At 41.7% G+C, this 22,352-nt stretch overlaps 1 protein-coding gene and 1 long non-coding RNA gene across 3 annotated transcripts in view; one reads left to right on the forward strand and one right to left on the reverse strand.

The window, feature by feature from the left end:
• The window catches only part of LOC103279682 (prominin-1-A), a 60,765-nt gene extending 39,458 nt beyond the window's left edge, over positions 1–21,307 (reverse strand). Inside the window, exons 1-2 of one of the 2 annotated variants that reach the window (XM_008116064.3) lie at positions 21,132–21,307; positions 15,971–16,313 (exon numbers count right to left, since the gene is read on the reverse strand). In XM_008116064.3, the coding sequence (XP_008114271.2) occupies positions 15,971–16,100 (130 nt within the window). In that variant the 5' untranslated portion in view covers positions 16,101–16,313; positions 21,132–21,307. Of the gene's footprint in view, positions 1–15,970; positions 16,314–20,791; positions 20,859–21,131 lie in introns of those variants that run through there. The other variant, XM_008116065.3, reaches the window with a different exon arrangement.
• Positions 4,332–17,117, forward strand: LOC134297798 (uncharacterized). Its single transcript, XR_010004670.1, has 2 exons — positions 4,332–4,589; positions 14,203–17,117. It is a non-coding gene; the product is annotated as an uncharacterized LOC134297798 (long non-coding RNA).
• Positions 21,308–22,352: the final 1,045 nt, after the last annotated feature.

Below are 22,352 nucleotides of genomic sequence, written 5' to 3' on the forward strand. Positions count from 1 at the left end.
TCTGCTAGTCTGTTTATGTTGGATAAGCGAAACTCTACTGTATATGGGATAGGTGGCTGACAGGCGGAGATGCTGCAACCTGAAAAGCACAGTTCTTATCACAGTTATTTACATTTGGGTTCATAGGGTCTCAATCTTCTTCTTCAATGCTCAGGGCAAAGGTGAAGAACTTTGGGGGGAGAGAAATGCCTTGTAAACTTAGTAAGTGCACATACACACATGCCTGGACTTTGAAATCTGAGAGCTTGGGTTGCTCCTTCCCTGGCAACTCTAATTTGCATAGTACTGGTCTGGTTCAGCTCTATTTGCATGAATATGTTTCCTGATTATTCAGAGCTGCTTCTCCTCTTAATCCTGTTGGGTTTATAATGGCCTTGAGAGCCAATACTAGATAAAAGATAGGGTATAAATCATAAATGAGGCAGTGCTATCCTATGCTTAGAGATAGTTTGCAAATAGCTACTTGCTTCCTCTTCTGTGATCAATAGAGACTGCATCCAAATAAGCAAGTGGGGAATTTTAAAATAAATTAGTAAGATTTATTTCTTTAAAAAGAAAACATAGCCTTTTGGTGTATCTTCTGATATGTAATAAATGATTGGTCTACACTTACTGAATATAGGGTGAGGTTATTTTTCTCCTAATAGACTTTACAGCAAGGAAGCACTGTGGAACTGGCCCAAAAGACACAAAGGTCCTACTGGTAGGATATTTCACACCAAAGCCAAAATGCCAGCTTGGAAGGGAACCACTTCAATGGAAATGAAAAAAAGGTGGAAATACCAATCCAAGAAACAGGAAGAGGGAACTTTGGTGGGACCCTTTTTTGAAGCTAATCTACTGGGAGAATGGTCTAGCAAACTTGCAAGGTGCAATTCCATTGACATCATGAAATCCTCAGATTCTTCATGTTCGTTTTTAGAAATACATGTTTCTTTTAACAGTATGGAAGAGCAAAGCTTGAAAAATGCATGCATGCTTTCAGTCAATGCCAGGAACCACAAAGCTCAAACTGAAAGTCCTGGAGATGATGGTGCCATTCTCATGCTTTCTTTATTCCCACAGTTACTTGAAGGAAGGGGTTTCAGGCTGGAATGCCCCCCCCCCCCAAATTATCATCCTCTCCACCTAGGAAACACAGTGAAACCAGGTGGCCAGCAAGTCACTGTGATGTAAAGCTCCAAGATTAACTAGCTTCCTCAGTCAGAGAAAAAGAGGACCAGTTAGTCCTCTCCCCTACTGATAAGCAATGCTCAGTTTACATGGGGTCTCTTCATCATTGGGGTGTTTTTTGGTTTGGTGGGCATTGGAGAGCTCTGGCTGAAAACTGTAAATGCACCTTCCTAAATGTCTAATCCCAAAATTCCCTAGGAAACAGGTAGAAAATTGAATCATAGTACTATAATTGTATAGTGCGAACAAGTCCCTGCTCATCTGGAAGTAGCTATGTACCTAAAATGCTGAACATCTTAAATTTTTTTCCATAATATTTCAAGGCTGAGTTCAGAGATAAGAAGAGGCTTTACACTTCTTCACAATACTTCCATCTGTGGACTAACCCAGATGAATCAACATCCTCCTGACTTTGTTCTTTGAGTTGTGAAGGGAGGCTGCCAGTTTGAGCAGAGGAAACATCCCACCCCAGCATTTGTCTCCTCAAAATCCCATCCCATCCCAGTTTGCTCTTTGTCTATGTATGGGGAAGGGAAGGGAAGGGAAGCGAGGAAACCCATAATTTTATACATTATATTGCTTTGGCTAAAATTTGTTACATAAAGATATATAGTTGTAGCTTTAGAATGTCTTTAGCTATCTCTGCCAAAAAGTGCTGGTTCCTTGCCAAACTCCAAATCCCAGGATTCCATAGGATCGAGCAATAGGAGTTTAAAGTGGTTTCAAACTTTATCAACTCTACAGTGTATATCAGTGGTTCCCAACCTGTGGTCTGTGGACCACCAGTGGTCCCCAAGAACTAAAATATGGTCCACTGCCTCACTACACATTTGCAATGAGAGTGACTAGTCTCACGAAACCCTTATAGTGCCAAGGCAACAGTAATGTCAAGAGGGGAGAGGCTGACTACCCACAAAAAGCACGACAACAAACCTCCTGACTGCTGCTTCTCTTCCTCCTCCTGAGTGGAGCCATTCCACTCAGGAGGAGGCGCTTTGGTGTCTTCATTTTTAGGCCTGTTCCTGGGGTTATTTGGGATGCTGATTCAGAAAATTGCATTGGATAGACCACATCAGCTCTAGATTATTAAATATGGTTTTTGTGGACAAGCAGATGGTGATGACTGGATAACATACGTTCTGTATCAGAAACCTGAGCTGATATGGTCTATCCAATGCAATCTTCTGAATCAGCACCCCAAATAATCAAACTGAATCTAATGTTGACCAAAAACTGATTCGTAACCATTTTGGTACTAATCTTGAAGAGTGGTCCCTGGTCAAAATAGGCCCTAGAGTCAAGTGGGCCCTGGTCAAAAAAAGGTTGGGAACCACTGGTGTAGATGCACCCTTGGTTGAAGTAGAGTTGATTTACTATTGTGCAGTGAGTAAGCTCAAGGCTGTCGCACCCTGTTTGTGTAGTTATGTGATCCAGTATAAGAATACTGATGTATATACAAAACCAAGATTAGAGTCTGGAAGGGAACCATCTTTGTGCTACGCTGAATTAATGTAGGATCTTGGTGGTTAGAAATATCACCATCAACCCAAATCTTTTAAAACCCAGTGTGCCTTTGGTTGTTTGTTTTAAGGTGTTGTCTTCTTCCCACAATGAGACACAAGGCAGCTCACAATTTGGGGTTTAAAAAAATATTTAGAACAATGGGTAGTACAAAAATTGAAAAAGAATTAAGCAATTAATTTGAAAACATTAATTTAATACAGTTTTAAAACTAGTTCAAACACAGTGAGGTAAAGGTAAAGGTTTTCTCTTGACATTAAGTCTACTCATGTCCAACATTAAGTCTAGTCATGTCCGACTCTGGGGTTGGTGCTCATCTTCATGTCTAAGCCGAAGAGCCAGCGTTGTCCATAGATACCTCCAAGGTCATGGGGCTGGCATGACTACATGGAGTGCCATTACCTTCCCGCCGAAGCAGTATCTATTGATCTATTCCCATCTGCATGTTTTTGAACTGCTAGGTTGGTAGAAGCTGGGGCTAACAGTGAGAGCTCACCCCACTCCCTGGATTTGAACCATCAACTTTTCCTTAGCAAGTTCAGCAGCTCAGCAGTTTAACCCACTGCGCCACTAGGGATAAACACAGTAGTAATGATAAAAGTATAAATACAACATATTCCAAATAAAAGAACTTCTGCACCAGATCCCTCCAAGGCCTGCCCACAGTAGGGAGCAAAGAGAGGGTCAAGATAGTTTTCTATGAGAAAGAATGCACTGGTCTGGGAACAACCACTCGGAAGGCTCCCTCCTGTGCCCTCATCAAATGTGCTTGTGATTTTGAAGGGATAAAGAAAAGCTGGCCCTGAAATATCTTAAAACTTGGGCAGGCTGATACTGGGAGATACAGTCTTTCCAATAGTCTGGACCTAAGCCATTTATAGATCATCCTGAGCATGGAGCTCTAAGGGAAGATAAAATCAGCCTCCCACCATTCTCCATCTGTGTCTGGAAAAGATTTAGTATCACCCTTCCTAACCTTCAAGTAAGCTTCCTTTTGTGGTTCTTATCTAGCTGTGAGAAAACTCCAAACTGAGTAAACTGTGACAAATTGCGAATTAGACAATCTGCAAGATTCAGTGGTGATATGTATATACCCTTTGGTCTGTCATCACAGAAGCACGTTCAGCATGGCTGGGGGGAAATATTAACTTGAAATGTTCAACATGTAAAAAAGTTAAAAATCTGATTATAAAATTAATACACTGTATGGTTCCAGCTGTAAGACTATTGTATGCTCAGAAATGGAAGAGCGTGGACTTGCCTACAAGAGAAAATTGGATCTTAAAGAGGTTTCAAATGGTAGAAATGAACAAATTACTATCTTGTATAATTAAAGAGAAGCCCTTAGAAAACTTCTCAAAAGACTGAGAACCCTTTATAACCTTTACTTATAAAGAGAAGGAAAACTGAAGATGCTTGTGGGATTTAAATACTAAATTCTGTAATATTTTTGGACTTATAAGGCAGACATTGAGGCTATATATTAGACATGAGCTCGGTTACTGTTTCACCTGTTTCATTTGTGTTTTCGTACTGTTTTGTTTATTTGGAATGCACGAAATGGTACACCCCCCTCTGGTTCAGAAATACCAGTGAAACAAATGAAAAGCATCTGGCGAGCAGACCCAGAATGAAGCGGAGCTCTGAACGCCACATCTTGGCATTTGGCAGTCTGCTTCAGGGTGTGGCTCACGTGGCCATTTTGTGCCTGCTCGCCACATGCACTCTCCTTGGAAAAAGACTGCGTCTGGCAAGCAAACCTTCCAGCAGGCCCTGAAACGGAGCTCCGAAATAACGCAACTTACTCGGCGCTCCACTTACTTGAGCGCCAGACCCTGAAGCGGAGCATGGAGCACCAGCGATGCACAGTGTCCACACACATCGATGGAGTTACAGTAAGGTTTTTTTCCTTTGCTTTACACAGTTAAGGCGGGGGGGGGGGGGGGGGGGGAGAGAGAAGCACCTGTGCTTCCCAGAGTCTGCAGCCCTAGCAGACATGAAAATATTTGGGGGTTTTTTCAGACCTTTTCGAAAACGCCATTTGTATAGGTGCAGTACCCGAAAACGAAAGTGGGGCCATACGAATGGAGCATACAGAAACGCATAGCAATTCCATACAAATGCACAATCCTGCTATATATATTACACTCAACAGTGAAAAGATGGTGACTTTTTCAGAGAGATGTCTTTGGGTTGGAAGGTGGAAAGAAAATTTTAATTTTTTTTTAGTGGAGAGAAATTAATTTTAGGAATGGGGTTACATAAGTAATATAAAGTGTTTATAATTTATTGGGGTTGTTTCTACTTTTTCTGTACCATCATGTATTTATACTGCAAGCATAAAAAGAATGGGAATTTTTTCAAATGTAAGAAGAGGAAACTGACTGGACTCATGCCAACATTGTTGGAGAAAATGTACACGCCTTACTGGAATAGGATCTAAATAGGATTCAGCAGAGTAGTATTACCCTTCTACCAAAAAAAGATATGGAAGATTACGAGTAAATTGAAAAACTGGATTGCAATAATCTTTAGCAAAGACAAAGGAAGTATCTTGAAGTGAAAGAACTGATAGTCTAAATGCTCAGAATTTAAGAAGGGAATACAGTGTTTACACTCTGCATGCTATCATGAAATATGATCTAAATATGAGTCATAAAAGCCATTTACAGAAAGGACAAATTCTTGTTCTAACAAAAGATGTGGGAAATATTTAACACTGGCCTTCTGTTCAGCACTGATTAAGCCATAGCTGGAATACAGGAACCAGCCTGAGTAACTGCATTGCACATACAGTGTTCAGAGCCCAATTCTGGGATATATGAATTAATAATAAAGCAGCAAGTCTACACACAACCTATTAATCACAGAACTAACTTAGCCTGAACCTCTAATGCGGCAACTGATCGGTCATGGCTTTCAGGCTGGGGAGTGGTCATGCTTGAACACAGGGTCTTCTGCTTTCTGAATTAAGACCTGCAGCCAAATGAGACTCTTTGACCACTTTAAATCAACAACAGGTGAACTTTTAGTTGCAAAAAATAGCAATTTTAGGGAAACTGGGAAGTTCAATCTCAGAAACAAAGAAAGCATATCATGAAAGATCAAGAAAATCCAAAACCCAGTCCAACTGAGTAGAATAATCCCATGGATCACTAAGGGCGCTTCTAGACAGCACCAAATCATGGGTTTTAGTCAGGGGCAAAAAAATCCCAAGACCTGAGATGGGGTCCACACATAGACCCGGATTTTCTCCCTCTGTCGTCCACACTTGCTGCTTGGTCCTGAGATTTTGCAGCCTCCAAGATGGCTGCCGTGGGACATCCACCATGGATGTTGGTTTTTTAAAAGAAACTTAAGATGTTAATATGCTAATCATCGTATAAGTTCTATTCCTGGATAGGCTGTGTGGCTATCTGTGTAGACAAGTTTGGCCGTGTACTTGTGTCTGGGAACTACGGGGTGCTGTACATGTCTGTTCCTGATTGCTTTTGCATAAAAACATGGGGAAAGTTGATTATATGGCAAAACCTTTGTTTGTGTGTCCCAAACTTCATTAAATGTGTGGAGGACGAAGTTTTTCTTGCCAGGATAAAGTTTTCACCCTCTAGTCAACTGTTGCCATAATTTTAAAATACAACCAATCAGGAACTGACATGTATAACCTGGGAACAAACCAATATTAAAAATCCAATATATTTGGAGTGTAGGGACATTCAGAGATTTGAATATCCGCATATTCTAGCCAAAACCGGAATATTATTGCACCTGAAAATATCTCGGTTTTTGCCATTTGTAGCGATTCCTCCTGTGTTTTCAGGGGATAGCATTTGGCCACCCTCCATTTTGATGTGGGAGCTCCTGGAATAAAGGTACTGTCTGGACAAGCCCTGAGCAAACTTCGAAAACCTTATAATGTGAAGCAGAAATACAGAGAACTTTGTTGGTAGCACCTCTGTCCTTCTGTTCAATTGTGTCTTCACATCATTTCTGTGCCCACTGCAACATTTTCTTACTATCGGTCCTACCCTTCCCCCTGCCACACATTCTATGTTTTGTCTTTGGAAACCTGCTACATGGAAATTTTTATGTTAATCATTGACAGAAGCTGGAGCAGTTCCCTTAGTGTAACCAGAAATATTGGTACCCAAGAGTGCATTTCCTATGAAAATGAAAAAAACAATCCGCAAACCAACATTATGACCTGTTCTAGCTCCCAGTGAGAACCTATTAACTCTTACTGCCTTACCAAGGGCAGTCCCATTTTCCTAACTGTATGTGCCCCATCCCCAGAGCTTGAAAATGTTACTTTTCTGTACAGGAGACCCTAGGAATACTTGCCCACTTTGGCAAAAAGGCATGTCTAACATCTCACCAGGCCTGTAGCGAGGGGGGGGGGGGTTAGGGGTCCAACCCCCCCCCCCCCCGAAATTTTTCAGGTTATAAAAAAAAACCTGGTTTACTCATGAATTTTAACTGGTTAACCAAATCCCCATGCTAAGTCTATGAGACACAAAACATTAAGAGTCCCTCCAGGCACTATTTCAAGCAGATATTGACAGGTTTGTAGTGGGGAGGGGTGTGTGCTAGGGGTTAACCCCCCCCCCCCCGAAATTTTTTTCTGGCTACGGCCCTGCATCTCACCCAGTACATCATCTCTTGGGATATTTAACGTGTTGTTGAAGGCTTTCATGGCTGGAACCACTGTGTTGCTATGAGTTTTCTGGAAGCTAGGCAAGTGAGGTTCAAATGTCTGGAATGTCCACAGTTTTTTTAATACTGGTAGTCAGATTTTGTTCATTTTCATTATTTCCTCCTTTCTGTTAAAATTGTCCACATGCTTATAGATTTCAATGGCTTCTCTGTGTAGTCTGACATGGTGGTTGTTAGAGTGGTCCAGCATTTCTGTGGAAACCATGAAAATGAACAAAATTTGGCTACCATTATTTTTTAAAAACTCTAAAATCAGGACAGTAAATAAAGAACTACACTCAGAAAACAGGAGAATTCCAGACATGAAACTATTAGGGACAACTAACACCTCCCAACAAAAGATTCCCCAGGCAGGAAGCAGCCAGGATTTTGTAGCTGAAAGACCATTCAATGCTAATCAAGGTGGCTAATAGCAATATTCACATCTGCCTCAAATAGACAAGAGTACTTTCTCCCACCCTGAGCATTCCACAGATATATAAGCCTTACTTTCCTAGTTTCCAACAGACCTCACAACCTCTGAGGATGCCTGCCATAGATGTGGGCGAAATGTCAGGAAAGAATGCTTCTGGAATATGGCCATACAGCCCGGAAAACCCACAGCAACTTAATAATATTTAACTTGCAAATAACTGATCTGAAGGTGGGAATAAAGGTTGCAAATGTGACCAGAATGAAGAAATGAATAAAGATTGTAAATGGGATCAAAACAATAACAGTGATGGCTAATAATCCCAAGACATAGTGTCATCAGGTGTTGGACTGAAAATAAACTGGTAAGCATTACCAAGTGCTAGACTGGGACTTAGGAAATCTAGGTTCAAGGCCTCAATGAGCCATGAATTCTCTTGGTGACTTTGCGTCAGTCACTTCCTCAACCTGGAATACATTATACTGGTTTCTTACAAGGAAAAAGTGGAAAGAAGGGATACATGTATGTATATATGATACCTTGAAATTATTGCAAGAAAGGTAATATACATCTAAAATAATAATAAAATGAATCAGCCAATGTAATATAGTGATTTGAACATGGGACTACAATTCTGGAAACTAAGGTTCAAATCTCTGCTGGGGCACATAACCCTCTTTAGGCTAGTCATACTATCTCAGACTCAGAGGAAAGCAATGGTACCCTCTTCAAACAAATCTTGCCATACATTGGAAATGACTTATAGCACACAACAATATATAAATCAGAGTGGGAGGATATATTTTAAAATATTCAATCAAAGTTTAATTCCAACGTGAGTGCTCTGAACATCAAAAGCAACACCAGTAAACTAATGCTGGGTAGTTCACAGTAAAAGGTAAAGGTTTTCCCCTGACGTAACCGACTCTGGGGGTTGGTGCTCATCTCCATTTCTAAGCCGAAGAGTCGGCGTTGTCCGTAGACACCTCCAAGGTCATGTGGCCGGCATGACTGTATGGAGCGCCGTTACCTTCCTGCCGGAGCAGTACTTATTGATCTACTCACATTGGCATGTTTTCGAACTGCTAGGTTGACAGGAGCTGAAGCTAACAGCGGCCACTCACGCCGCTCCTGGAGCTTGAACCTGGGACCTTTTGGTCTCCAGCTCAGTGCTTTAACGCACTTTGCCACCGGGGCTCAGTTCACAGTAGTATTACTTAATCTCTAAGTAACCAAAACGTGGATGTTAGGAGCCTACCTGTTTAAACCTGAAAGGAAGAACAGAAAATAGCAGGAAGGTCACAAAGGTTAGGTTGTGGAATTCACCACAAACTGAACAAGTGTCAACATGCAATCACTGTTCCTACAATGATTCAACATCTTGAGTTGTATCACAAGAATTGTATCCAAGATCAGAACCTAGGCACCATTCCCACTATTGCACAGGATGAAACAAGCATGTACACACACACACACACACACACACACACGGCTGGAGAAAGCAAGTTTTGGTTGGGTGTTTGGTTCGTTGGTCTGAGGTAGCCTGAGGCCCCTTCTACACTGCCATATAATCCAGATTATCAAAGCAGTTTTTGAGAACATACTGCAAATCACTTCTTGTGTGAGAGAATTGGCTGTCTACGGAGAGGTTGCCCAGGGAATGCCCGGATGTGTTACCATCCTGCTGGGAGGCTTCTCTCATGTTCCTACAAGTTAGAGCGGACAGATGGGAGCTCACCCCATCTTGCAGATTCGAACCACCAGCCTTCATGTCAGCAACTCAACCTTCAAGTCAGCAGTTCAGCCAGCACAAGGGTTTAAATCATTGCGCCATCATGGCTCCTTCTACACTGCCATATAAGTTCTTTTTCTGAGGCCTCTTCTACACTACCATATAAAATCCACATGATCTGCTTTGAACTGGATAATATGAGTCTACACTGCCATATAATCCAGTTCAAAGCAGATCATCTGGATTTTATATGGTAGTGTAGAAGGGCCTCAGAAAGAGAACTTATATCAGAGGTCTCTGGTGAGCTGTAGTTACTCTTGCATGTAACTTCAATGCTTCAATTCCAGCCTAGAAAAGCTAACAGAATGATCTTTATACATCAGTCTGGCCCAGTATATTACAGACTTGGCTTCCTTTTTTCTTCCGTAAGTAACCTTTAACCACTTGTGATCATTGCTTTCTCTTAATATTTGTTGCCTATTGCACTCCAAAACTTTCGAAAGCTTTGACTTTTTTTTTAAGGCCTTGAATTTTGACTACTTCTGCATGTCCACTGCCTAGCTTTACTAGGCTCTAAGATCCCTGTTAGCCTTGTTCTCAGACTGCTACTTACGAATTTTGACCATCTCCAAGTCCTCACTTTCCACTTCAGAAAATAGGAACATTATGTTTAAGAATGAAATTAGTTGCAGCCTTTCAACTGTGTGGAACAGCACACTTTGAATTCATGTTGACAATACGTAAAGTACTGATGTAGAGCCATTAGCCTTACAGAAATTCAACCTGCAAGACAATTAGAATCACCCAGTGTGGTAATGTCCTCTTCTAACTTATTTCCAGTATTTTTCAGTCAACCTGGCTCATTTTTTATTGGAGACATGGTAGGTTTGGGCAATCAGGCATGAGAAAATAGGTGAAGCTAGTTCAACCCATGTGAAATCTTTTTTTTTTTTACTTCATACATATTGTGCACTTTAAAAAAAGCATTACCCCTGCCACCACAGCAACCATGAGAGGTTTATAAACTGTATCACCATCAATTTTTTTGTACTACAGGCAGTGCCCAAATTATGAAATCTGTATATATACAGACAGTACCCAAGTTATGAACAAGATGGGTTTTGTAGGTTTGTTCTTCAGCTGAATTTGTTACGAACAAGATTGATTCTGTTGGTTTATTCTTAAATTGGAACAGATACGTTTTTAAGTGTAGCTCCAGCCAAAAAGATATATTTTAGCTTTGAATAGCATATGAAAGGGTTAATATCCTTGTCATGTTTGTTTTGCTGTCTGTGTCCCTGTTCAAAAGATTTCACCTCACTTTCTGTCCCTGTGATAATTGGATTTTGAAAAATTTAGCTTGCTGCAGAAACAAGGATTGGTGAAAAAGCTTTCAATAGAGGTAACTCTTTCAGGAGTGAATTTTGTTACAAATTGATGATGATAAATGGAAGCTCTTATGTGTGCCCGCGATCCAGAGTCACCTGCAGAACAATAACATGTTACTAAGGTTTGTAGAACAAAAATACAGGAACTTTACTGATTGCAAGAGATAAAAAACAGTAGTATTTATAATGGTCCCTCTGATCACTTACAGAAGTCCACAGTCATAAACAGTCCTTTTTCAGTCCACGAATCTGCTTCAGAGAAGAATACAGTCCTAGTTCTTCACCCTCTTTTCTCAGCAGCAAACAGGCCTCAAAATAGCAAGGCCTCTCTGAGTACACTGCTCTTTTCACTGGCAGTACTCAGTCAGCACTGAAAAACTTCTCAAACTGGTTCTGCAGCAGCAGAACAGAAACAGTATCAAATCAATCCCCAGGTCTTTGCAGGCTCAGCCAATCAGCTTGATGCACTTCATTTTCCAGTTAACACACACTGCACATGACAAACCATGACAAATTTCCCTTCATAGGGGTAGATTTCTCTCACTTCCTGTTATCTCACCCCCGTTCTTAAATATGAGTCATTTCTAAGTCTGATGTTTGTAGTTGAGGGACAGTCTGTCTTTTTGTTGCAGGACAAGGACATATTTTTTTTATTTTACTATGCCAAAACATTGGAGGTTTGTAACTTGGGGAATGCCTCGTAAAATCCACAACCACTAACCTGAGCTTGGTGTCCCTGTTAACTGCCCATGTCTTCCACACTTAAGGCCATTCTTGTGCTTATTAATGAAGTTTTGTGTTGGGTTCAATGTCACAGAACACATAAGGCATGGGGAGTGGACAGTAAGGAATCAGTGGGTTTCTAGTACTTTGCTGTGGTGCCATGAAAGAGTTTAGCTATCAATTGCCTGCCCTAATAAGACATCGTTGAAGACAAAGGTGGGATTTAGCCTGCTGAGACTGTGTTTCTGTGTTTTTTTAATCTTTAATCCAAATTATGAACAGAATGGCAAAAAGTTCATACAGTTTCCGTGAGTCTGGCAGATAAAAAGCTTTCTACCCTTTATCTTCCGGGTACATTCATTCTGTAATGTTTCCTTCCTCAAATGTTGAAAGACCTGAGCCAGTTTTGAAAAGCTTTGCTTAGTTTATAAGCAAAACCTGCAATTCAACTCTCTCCATGTTTACTCAGAAGTATACTCCAGTGAATTCTGTTTGGATTTACTCTTGAGTAAGGATGCAATCGGATTTCAGCTTTATCTTCCCCACTCCCATTGCTTGCCACTTTGCTGTAAGATCTTTAATATGTTTCCATTAAATGTTCCAGACATTCCTCTTTAACTACAATGGCTAGCGTTTTTTAAAAAATCCGTTAAAAATCAAAATGTTTGCATCGCTATGCCTCGCGACTTTAGTGTGTCATTGCATAAGGATCTTCTTCCCTCCCCATGGGTGTATGCCAAAGTATGTAGTGTAGTTTTAGCCGTGAATCAAATGTGAAAGTGCGCTTATTGTGTTCTGGCATATTCTTTTTCTTCCTTTGATTGTAACGGGGGCAACCTGTTTTTTTTGGCTTGCAGCAGATGCCAGATTTGTATTGTTCTGTGTCCATCTCAGAGGAGGGTCTTGTTCCAAACAAGCATTTGAACAGAAAGTCAGGCATGCAGCCACTTGAAAAGGAAAGCAAAGAAAAACATTTTAGCTAAACCATGGCAGTAGCAGCAACAATCGTCATTCAGTTCTCAGCTTTTGCATGTATGAGGAGGAAACAGAGTGGGAATCAGAACTCACTGCAAAATAAGCGAGCACACTCTTTTCCATGAATATCTATATGCAGGCTAAGAGAAGCTGCGGGAGGAACATCATGTTTTGCATTACGAACCCATTATGATTTATGGAATTTTGTGATAGTCTCCAGCCTTTTAGTAGAAGACTTCAAAAATGCTAGAGGAAAGTGGGATCCAGAGATGAATGAAACATTTTGGCACAGAGTAAAACAAAACAAAAAAATGGCCCTGCCATACAAAAAAAAAAATACAGGCAGTCAAGTTACAAACATCTGATTTATAAATGACTCATAGTTAAGAACAGGGTTGAGACAACAGGAAACAAGAGGTATCTACCCCTCAGAAAGGAAATCGACTTCTGGAAGAGTTATCGTGCAGAGAAGGTTTCTCCGCTGACACTTTCTCACCAATCAGTTTCCACAACAAGCCAAATTTTTCAAAATCCGATTGTCACAGCGACAGAAAGAAAGGTGGAATCTTTTGAACAGGGGCAGAGACAGCAAAACAAACACCATAGGAGCATTAACCTTTCCTTACACTCCAGAAATATAAAATATATGTATATTTGGCTGAAGTTACACTTAGAAAATATACCTGTTCCAACTAATCAAGGTGGCCAATTGCAACATTCACACTTGCCTCAAGCAGACAACAGTTCTTTCTCCCTGGACATTCCACAGATATATAAACCCCGCTTGCCCAATTTCCAACAGACCTCACAGCCTCTGAGGATGTCTGCCATAGATGCAGGTGAAATGTCAGGAGAGAATGCTTCTGGAACACGGCCATACAGCCCGGAAAACTCACAGCAACCCAGTGATTCTGACCATGAAAACCTTTGAAAACACAGAGCTTTCACTCTTTTCAATATTAATAAAAACTGGATTATCTACACTTATTTTCTATTGCTTTCCCCTCCAATATGACAGCCAATGCATAACACAGATTAAAAACACACAGCTAACCCAATCATAGGAAAAGATTCAAAGTAATAAATTATCCAATTAAAACAGTACTAATTCAAAGCAATTTAAAATCATTTAAAGCATAACTATGGGAATAAAGGAACAAAAGCTCTCAATCCATTAAAAGATCATCCCGCAACAACCAGTTAATAGCCAAAGCGCTGTTTAAATAAAAAGGTCTTCGCTGACAAAGGTGAACAAAAAGATGACCTTCCTAGTGGCTTATGAAAAGCAGTTCACAGCTTTAGAGCAGCCACAAAGAAGGACTTCTCAATATTACAGACTATCTTATTTTGTAAGGTCGCCTCATCAAATCACTCTGAGGCACTTTCTTGTGGTAAGTGATGCAGAAAACTACTTTTTAGTGGCACCTTGCTTGGACATCTCATGCGGTATGCACTCCTGAACCTTTTCCCCAAGAGATCTGTTTATCTTTCTTTGGCAAGAACAGGCTCTTGATACAGTTGCAGAGTCCCTCCTTAGATCCCTCCTGTTTCTTCTTTTCTTACAGCAAACTCTGTAACCAACACTATGTGAGGTTGGCCACATAAGAAAGAAGTTCAGCCACATGGATTTTAGAATTTGGATGAGGAACTTATGAGAACTATGAGGGTTGAATGAAAAGTAATGCCTCCATCTGCGTAACTCCTCAACAGATGGCAGTACAGGTATGTGGCAGGTACTGGCTTGTTCAGTAGACTCTCCTCTACAGTTCCACTTGGCGGGAAGCCTTAGCATTGAATGGTTGTATTGTTGAAGTGCGAAGTATGGACCCCTGCGCAGACGGTCAGTCAATGCGACTTAAGAAATGTGCATTCATTGAATTCTTAACAGCAGAAGGTGTCATCCCAAAGGAGATTCATCAGAGAATGCAAGCTGTTTATGGTGATTGTGTTGATGTGAGTACTGTGCGTCGTTGGGCGAGTAAGTTTAAAGATGTTGAGGTGGGAACATCTGACTTGCGTGACAAGCAAAGACTTGGACATCCTGTGACAGCAACCACCGATTTTCACAAGCAAAAGGTTGACAGATTGATTCAGGATGATCGTTGTATCACTCAGAGAGAAATTTCAAGCATAATCAGCATTTCACAAGAATGTGTAGGTTACATTATTGCTTTGCTTGGCTATCGAAAGATCTGTGCACAATGGGTACTGTGAGACACTGGTTGCGGAAACAGACTGTTGACTTCTTCCATGACAGCTTCAGAAAACTTGTTCATCATTAGCAGAAATGTATCCAATTGTCTGGTGATTATGTGAACAGTGAACAGTGGTAGTTAAAGAGCATATTCTAAGGATTATTTCTGCATTTGATTTATTAAAATATTCCCATCCAAACACAAGTAACAAAGGTGGAGGCATTACTTTTCATTCAACCCTCGTACAACCTGATCCTTATTCCTAAGGGGGGGGGATATATCTATCATTCTTCTATATAATGAGAAGAGGAAAGCTTGGAGAAGACAATAATGCTGGGGAAAATGGAAGGAAAAAGGAAGAGGGGCCGACCAAGGGCAAGATGGATGGATGGTATCCTTGAAGTGACTGGCTTGACCTTGAAGGAGCTGGAGTGGCGAGGGACGACAGGGAGCTCTGGCGTGGGCTGGTCAATGAGGTCACGAAAAGTCGGAAGCAACTGAATGAGTAAATGATATCATTCTTCTGAATTAACAGAGCAAGTGGGAATTGCAAGTAAGAAGTGTCACATGTAGTGTTGACAGGCAATAATTCCCACATATAGCCTTCAGCAATGTATGTACACAGGTGTGGGTTCTTGTTGGGGCAGCAACAAGGCCCCCAATATCACACCTGTCCCAGTTGCCATAAATGCTTTAGGTGTCCCTACAGAGTTATAGTAAGGGGCTCCAAAGGGATTGCCTGCCCATTCTGCTATTTATCCTAGTTCTGTCCATGAATAAAAATGCAATAGAGAAAATAAGTTAATAATTACACACTACAAAGAAAACAAATCTACACTCCACTATTATCTATCCCATTTTTTCTGTTACACAGCAGTCTTTGCTGATAAAGCATTACCAAGAGTCCCTCACTATTAATAACATTCACACTTTTCTCCAGCAGACAAGAGTTCTTTCTCCCACCCCAGACCTTCCACAGATATATAAAACCTCCCTTGCTTAGTTTTCCAATATACCTCACAAACTCTGAGGATGCCTGCCATAGATGTGGGCAAAACATCAGGAGTGAATGCTTCTGGAACATGGCCATACAGCCCGGAAAATGCACAACAACCCACTCCCTCACTATATGTCTTACCTTCTGGGAATGAGTTGGGTTGCACCAACCCCAGGAAAGAGTGCACCATATTGAACAAGCCCTGAAGGCCGCCACTTGAATTGCTGAGTTGTGGTACATATTGAGGCTGTGTGAAGTTCGACAGAGACATCTTTGCAGGGTAACTGAACAGCACAGTCACAGGTCCTGGACAAGTTTAGCAAGACATCAAAGATTTTCAGGAGTCTTCTGCCATAGAGATTCCTGCTTCTCACTGCTCTAGATGGGGAACTGGCCTCTTCAGTGGTATCTCTTCATCTTCTGCTGATATGTAAAGTACTTGAAAGACTTCTCCCCACTGATCCCAGAGAGATGTTTATCCTGCCTGTAGTCAAATAGAGATATTAATATGTTAGTAAAACCCAGCAACCAACCAGGAAAAAACCAAGTTGAAAAATATCAGTGCATCTACTTCCTTGTCAGCAATGGGATGTGGTGGAAAATGTGGTTAATCCAGGTGGTCTGGAGTGTGGATATGAGACATCATATACCAGGGTATGATATTCAAATTATGATAAGGAAAATGCACACAAATACCATGTCAACCATCAGCTATTGAAAAATAGTGGTTACAAAGGTTTGCACTAGTGCTCACCAATAGCTCTACTTCATCCTGGAGATAAATAACTAGTGAGGTGTCGCAGGGCTCTGTCTTGAGCTCAGTGCTATTCAACATTTTAAAAATGAATAGGATGATGAAATAGAGGATGAGCGTGTCGAGTTTTCAGACAACACTAATGAGCTGCTGAACTTGCTGACCGAAAGGTCGGCGGTTTGAATCCGGGGAGGGGGTGAGCTCCCTCTGTTAGCCCCAGCTTCTGCCAACCTAGAAGTTCAATAGCATGCAAATGTGAGTAGATCAATAGGTACCACTCTGGCGGGAAGGTAACAGCACTCCATGCAGTCATGCCAGCCACATGACCTTGAAGGTGTCTACAAACAACGCCGGCTCTTCGGCTTAGAAATGGAGATGAGCACCAACCCCTAGAGTCAGACACAACTAAATTTAATGTCAGGGGAAAACCTTTACCTTTAGGAGAACAGGAAATATAACAATGGACAGAATAAAAATTCCACATGACCTTAACAGATGAGAGAGCTGACCCAAAAGTAGCAAAATGAATTTCAAGAGGAAAAAAAATGAAAGACGCTACACTTAGGAAATAAAAATAAAATATAGGATGGGTGACATTAGAATGGACAACATGCGGTACATGTGTGGAAGGTACCTAGGAGTCAAAATCATGATCATGAGTCACATATGATTCAGCGGCTAAAAATGCCAATACCATTCTAGGATGCATTACTAAGAGTATAGTGTCAGACCTCACCTGGAATATTATGTCCAGTTCTGGGCACCACAACTTAACAAGGATATTGACAAGTTGAAACATGTCCAGAGAAGAATGATCAAAATGATCAAAGGTTTGGAAACTATTTCCTATGAAAAATAGTTTAGGGAGCTGGGTGAGAAGATAAGGTTAAGAGGTGACATGACATTAAAAGGATGTCATATTGAGGACAGAGCAAGCTTGTTTTGTGCTCACAAGTGTAATGTAAATTTCAGTGTGTAAATATATGTAAACTTGTTGTATGCTGACACTTTCTGTTGAATTGTTTTATACTTATTTTGCTTTCCAAAGCAAAAGCTTTTCAATCCATGGAGCGATGAACTGAAACTGCAGGAAAAACCATTCTACCTAAACATTAGTGGAATATGGTGCCACAGAATGTGGTGAAGTGTCCTTTGGAAGTTTCTAAAAAGAGACTGGATGGTTATCTTTTATAATTGTACATTCTTGTATAGCAAGCGGTTAGACTGGATGGTCTTTTTAGTCTCCTCCATTTCTATGATTCTATGAAATATGAAGGAAATTTACTTTTCTTCACAGCATACCAACATGACTGTTGCAGTCATGTCAGTGGGCATACTTGTAATTCCAGCCCAGCAAAGCCATTTTTGCACCCGTCTGATGTTAAAACAGAGCCTCTTTTCGCATGCTGGGTTGTATTCCTCTGTAACATGAACTCATTATTGAGTCATCAGACCTCTCCTTATGATCTCTCTTTTAATAGTTGTTTGATAATACAAAAATATTCAGAGAGAGCATCTTGACCTCCACATTTTTGTTGGAGATAATTTGAGTTATTCCAGGATCATCGACCAGAACTAGTGCTATTGCCAGAACAGGACATGGAAAATGAGCAACTTCCTGAATTGTCCTACTACCATGTTCTATGTCAATCCTCCCCACAGATTACGATAAAGACGGACACAGGAGCCCAAATCCAGGGTCCCGTAAACAGAAGCAGTTCAAGACATTTTGTTCCTGCGGGTGGAATAAGAGACAACATACAACATTTATCCAAACCATGATAGGTAAACACCTAAAAGCTTTTTTTTCTATGTCAGGAGCGACTTGAGAAACTGCAAGTCACTTCTGGTGTGAGAGAATTGACCTTCTGCAAGGACGTTGGCCAGGGTACGCCTAAATGTTTACCATCCTGTGGGAGGCTTTTCTCAATCTGTGGGAGGCTTCTCTGCATGAGAAGCTGGAGCTGACAGAAAGAAGCTCATCCCGCTCCTTGGACTGAAACTGCCAACCTGCCGGCACAAGGTTTAACCCATTGTGCCACCAGGGGCTCCTACCTAAAAGCTGACATGGCTTTGTTTTGGGCACATGAAAAAGAAACTCCCCCACCTAGTTGGTTACACTTATATCCCACCTTCCTCCCAAGAGCTCAAGGGGGCATACAAGGCTTTCTTCCCCTCCATATAGATATCCTCACAAAATCACAGGTCAGAGAATAATAATAATAATAATAATAATAATAATAATAATAATAATAACTTTATTTTTATACCCCGCCCCATCTCCCCGAAGGGACTCGGGGCGGCTTACATGGGGCCTAGCCCGATAAAACAATCAAATATCAATGATACAACAATAAAACAATTATACCAATAAAATCTCAATTATCAGTAAAACAATCGATAACATCGACATAAAGCATACAATATTAAAACAGGAGAAGGAGTGAATCTGGTCCAAAATCACCCACTAAGTTTCCTGGCTCTGTGGGGACTTTAACCTGGACCCACCCATCTAACAAAGTAACTACTACCCCACAGTGAGCATCCCTACTCCGGAAAATAAAATCCCTGTTTCTTTCCAGTACATTACCCTCCTAGGCCACAAAACTGGTTTTGAAGTGCAATTCCTCTTTCCTGATAGTAAAAATGGTGCAACAATTAATTAAACAGCGAACAATTTGCTCCCTTTTCACGATGTCTTAAAAAGCTGATGCCAGAAGCCAGCTCTGTCTGATTCCTCAACAGAATGAGTCAAAGGAACCCCAAGAACAGGTCATCTTCCTCACTGCATGCCAAAGTAAATGAGGTAATACAAAGGATACCATTTAAGGCAAGGCTTCTCAACAGGGCTCCCACAGACCCCTAAAGTTCCTCAAAAAAGTTGTGATAAATCGGGGGGGGGGGGGTCTTGAGCTGCAGATAAAATATAGGTAGAGCATCATTAATCCCAAACTCTGAAATCCAAAAATGCTCTAAAATTGTCCACATGGGTGGCTGAAATAGTGGCACCTTTGCTTTCTGATGGTTCAATGTAGACAAGTGCATTGCTTCCTCCAAAAATTATTAAATATGCAGTAGACTCTATGTTTACTGGAATTCAAACAACTGGAGAAAAAATTAAGAAATAATAATACAAAATAAAATCAATGTTTGTGAAAATGTTACATTCTGTTTGTCTTTATCTTAGCTTTTAATTACCGTACTTCAACGTGGATATCAAGTCAAAACAGAGTTTATAGTATGCTACAGTATAGGCTATAGTACTAGGCCTATCATTAAGAGTAATTCTAAGGAGCCACAGTGGCGCAATGGGTTAAACCCTTGTGAACTGCTGACCTGAAGGTTGCTGGTCTGAATCCGCGAGACAAAGTGAGCTTCTGTCTGTCAGCTCTAGCTTGTGGGGACATGAGAGAAGCCTCCAAGTAACACATCCAGGCATCCCCTGGGTAACGTCTTTGTAGATGGCCAATTCTCTCACATCAGAAGCAACATGCAGTATGTTCTCAAGTCGCTTCTGACATGATAAAAAAAGTAACTTTCAAGTAACCAGAAACTACATTTGCCTGGCATCTACCTATCCCCAGAGATGCTGGTTAACTGACAGTCTACTGTATTGTATAAAACTACAGTAGAGTCTCACTTATCCAACACTCGCTTATCCAACGTTCTGGATTATCCAACACATTTTTGTAGTCAATGTTTTCAATATATCATGATATTTTGGGGCTAAATTCGTAAATACAGTAATTACTACATAGCATTACTGTGTATTGAACTACTTTTTCTGTCAAATTTGTTGTATAACATGATGTTTTGGTGCTTAATTTGTAAAATCATAACCTGTTTTGATGCTTAATAGGCTTTTTCTTAATCTCTCCTTATTATCCAACATATTCGCTTATCCAACATTCTGCCGGCCCGTTTATGTTGGATAAGTGAGACTCTACTGTACTTTCCAAGTTTGCCCATGCCTGGTCTAGACACTAGACTCCTATTTATGCAGGCCAAAATCCCATTGGCTTTTTTAGCCGTGGCATCACATTGTTGGCTCAACTTTAGGCATGGGTCCCCTAAGACCTGAACAGTATTTCAATATCAATAATATCAAGACAAACTTTCTTTCCAGGCTTCCTCGAAGGTGAAAAGTTTGACAAAGCTGCCTGGCCCCATACAAAGCCCATATGAGGGTGCCCTCCAAGTGCTCTCACCTGCGGCTCGGAGCAGCACAAAGCAGGAAGGAAGCGAGATGCGGGGCCAGAGAGAAAAAGCGAGAGGGAAGAGAAAGCGAGAGGGAAGGAGGGAGGGAGGGAAGGATTGGGGAGAAAGCAGCCCTCCCTCCCCTCCCCCCCCCTCCCTCCCCTGGGCCCGCCTCGCCCGCCTCCCAGCCTTTCCATCTCCCGACTCCCGCAAACTTCCACGGCAGCTCTTGAGCCTCGAGGAGCCCATCCGCGGAAAGTTCAGAAGGAAGAAGAGGACCTTCCCTCTCCCGATCTTTTCACGAGTGGGTTTGTAGAAGCTCGGGGTAAAAGCAAGCGGGGCTGAACTCACCTGGCGCTGCGGATGGCGCGTCCAGGCTCCCCATCGCGGCTTCGAGGAGGCTGGACCCGTGAGAACAGCCTCCCCTCCTCCTCGTCCGCTCCGAGCCAATCCACTCCGTCCGGGGGCTGCCCACTCGCCTTCCCCTCCTCGGGTCGCCTGGCCACGCCTTGGCCCTCCAAATGGATGCCCACCGGCTCCGCCCCGCCCGGGGAGCAACTGAGGACGGCCAGGCTGGCTCTCTCTGGTCCCTGTCCAGAAGGAAACGCTGAGCCGCTCCAGGAGCCCCCGCCTTCTTCTCTCTCCTTTTATGAGTTGGGGACACTTAAGGTTTCCCTTCCTTTCATGGGCTCAAGGTGGCATTGCTGCCTCCCTCCTTATTTAAGAATCTACCCAACAAAGACCTCATACTTTTTCTTGTATTTATTTATTTATAGTGTCAAAAGTGAACCAAGGGTACAAGTGATGTATTTGAAAACACAAAGTTTAAAAAAACAACTTGGCACTATACTAAATGTCCTTTGACCCGTAGCCGGCCACTTGGAGTGCCTCTGGTGTTGCTGTAAGAAGGTCCTCCATTGTGCATGTGGTCTGTGGTCTGCTCTTCTCCACACTCGCATGTCCTGGACTCCACTTTGTGGCCCCCACTTCTTAAGTTAGGCTCTGCATCTCGTGGTACCAGAGTGCAGTCTGTTCAGTGCCTTCCAAGTCGCCCAGTCTTCTATGTGCCCATCCAGCATCAGCCACTGATTGAGGTTCCGGGTTTTAGCCTGCCACTTTTGGACTCTCGCTTGTTGAGGTGTTTCTGTGAGTATCTCTGTAGATCTTAGAAAACTTAGAAAGCAACCATAAGGCTGATGTGACTCTGGGCTATGGTAAGATATGCCGATTATTAAGAAAATTAGATACTAGAGTAGAGAATAATTGCTAGTTAGAGGACTCACCGGGAAGGAGTTTGTAAATGTCTGTGACCTAAGGAGGGGCAGGAAGGTGGACAGGATGGGATAACGCAGAACTGTGAATACTAAATAGTTATTTGTTACTGTATTCTGATATTCTATATAACGTGCAAGTGTAATTATGTTTTTAAAAAGTGGAATGCATGGCTTTCTTGCCCTCCTCATATCCTCATAAGATTGCATGTCAAAGTAAAAGAGGTAATCTGGTCCAAAATAACCCTTCTACACTGACCATTTAATGCAGTTTGAAGTTAGCTTCAAACTGTGTCAGCTA

The sequence above is a fragment of the Anolis carolinensis genome, chromosome 3 (genome assembly GCF_035594765.1).
Source record: "Anolis carolinensis isolate JA03-04 chromosome 3, rAnoCar3.1.pri, whole genome shotgun sequence".
NCBI lineage: Eukaryota > Metazoa > Chordata > Lepidosauria > Squamata > Dactyloidae > Anolis > Anolis carolinensis.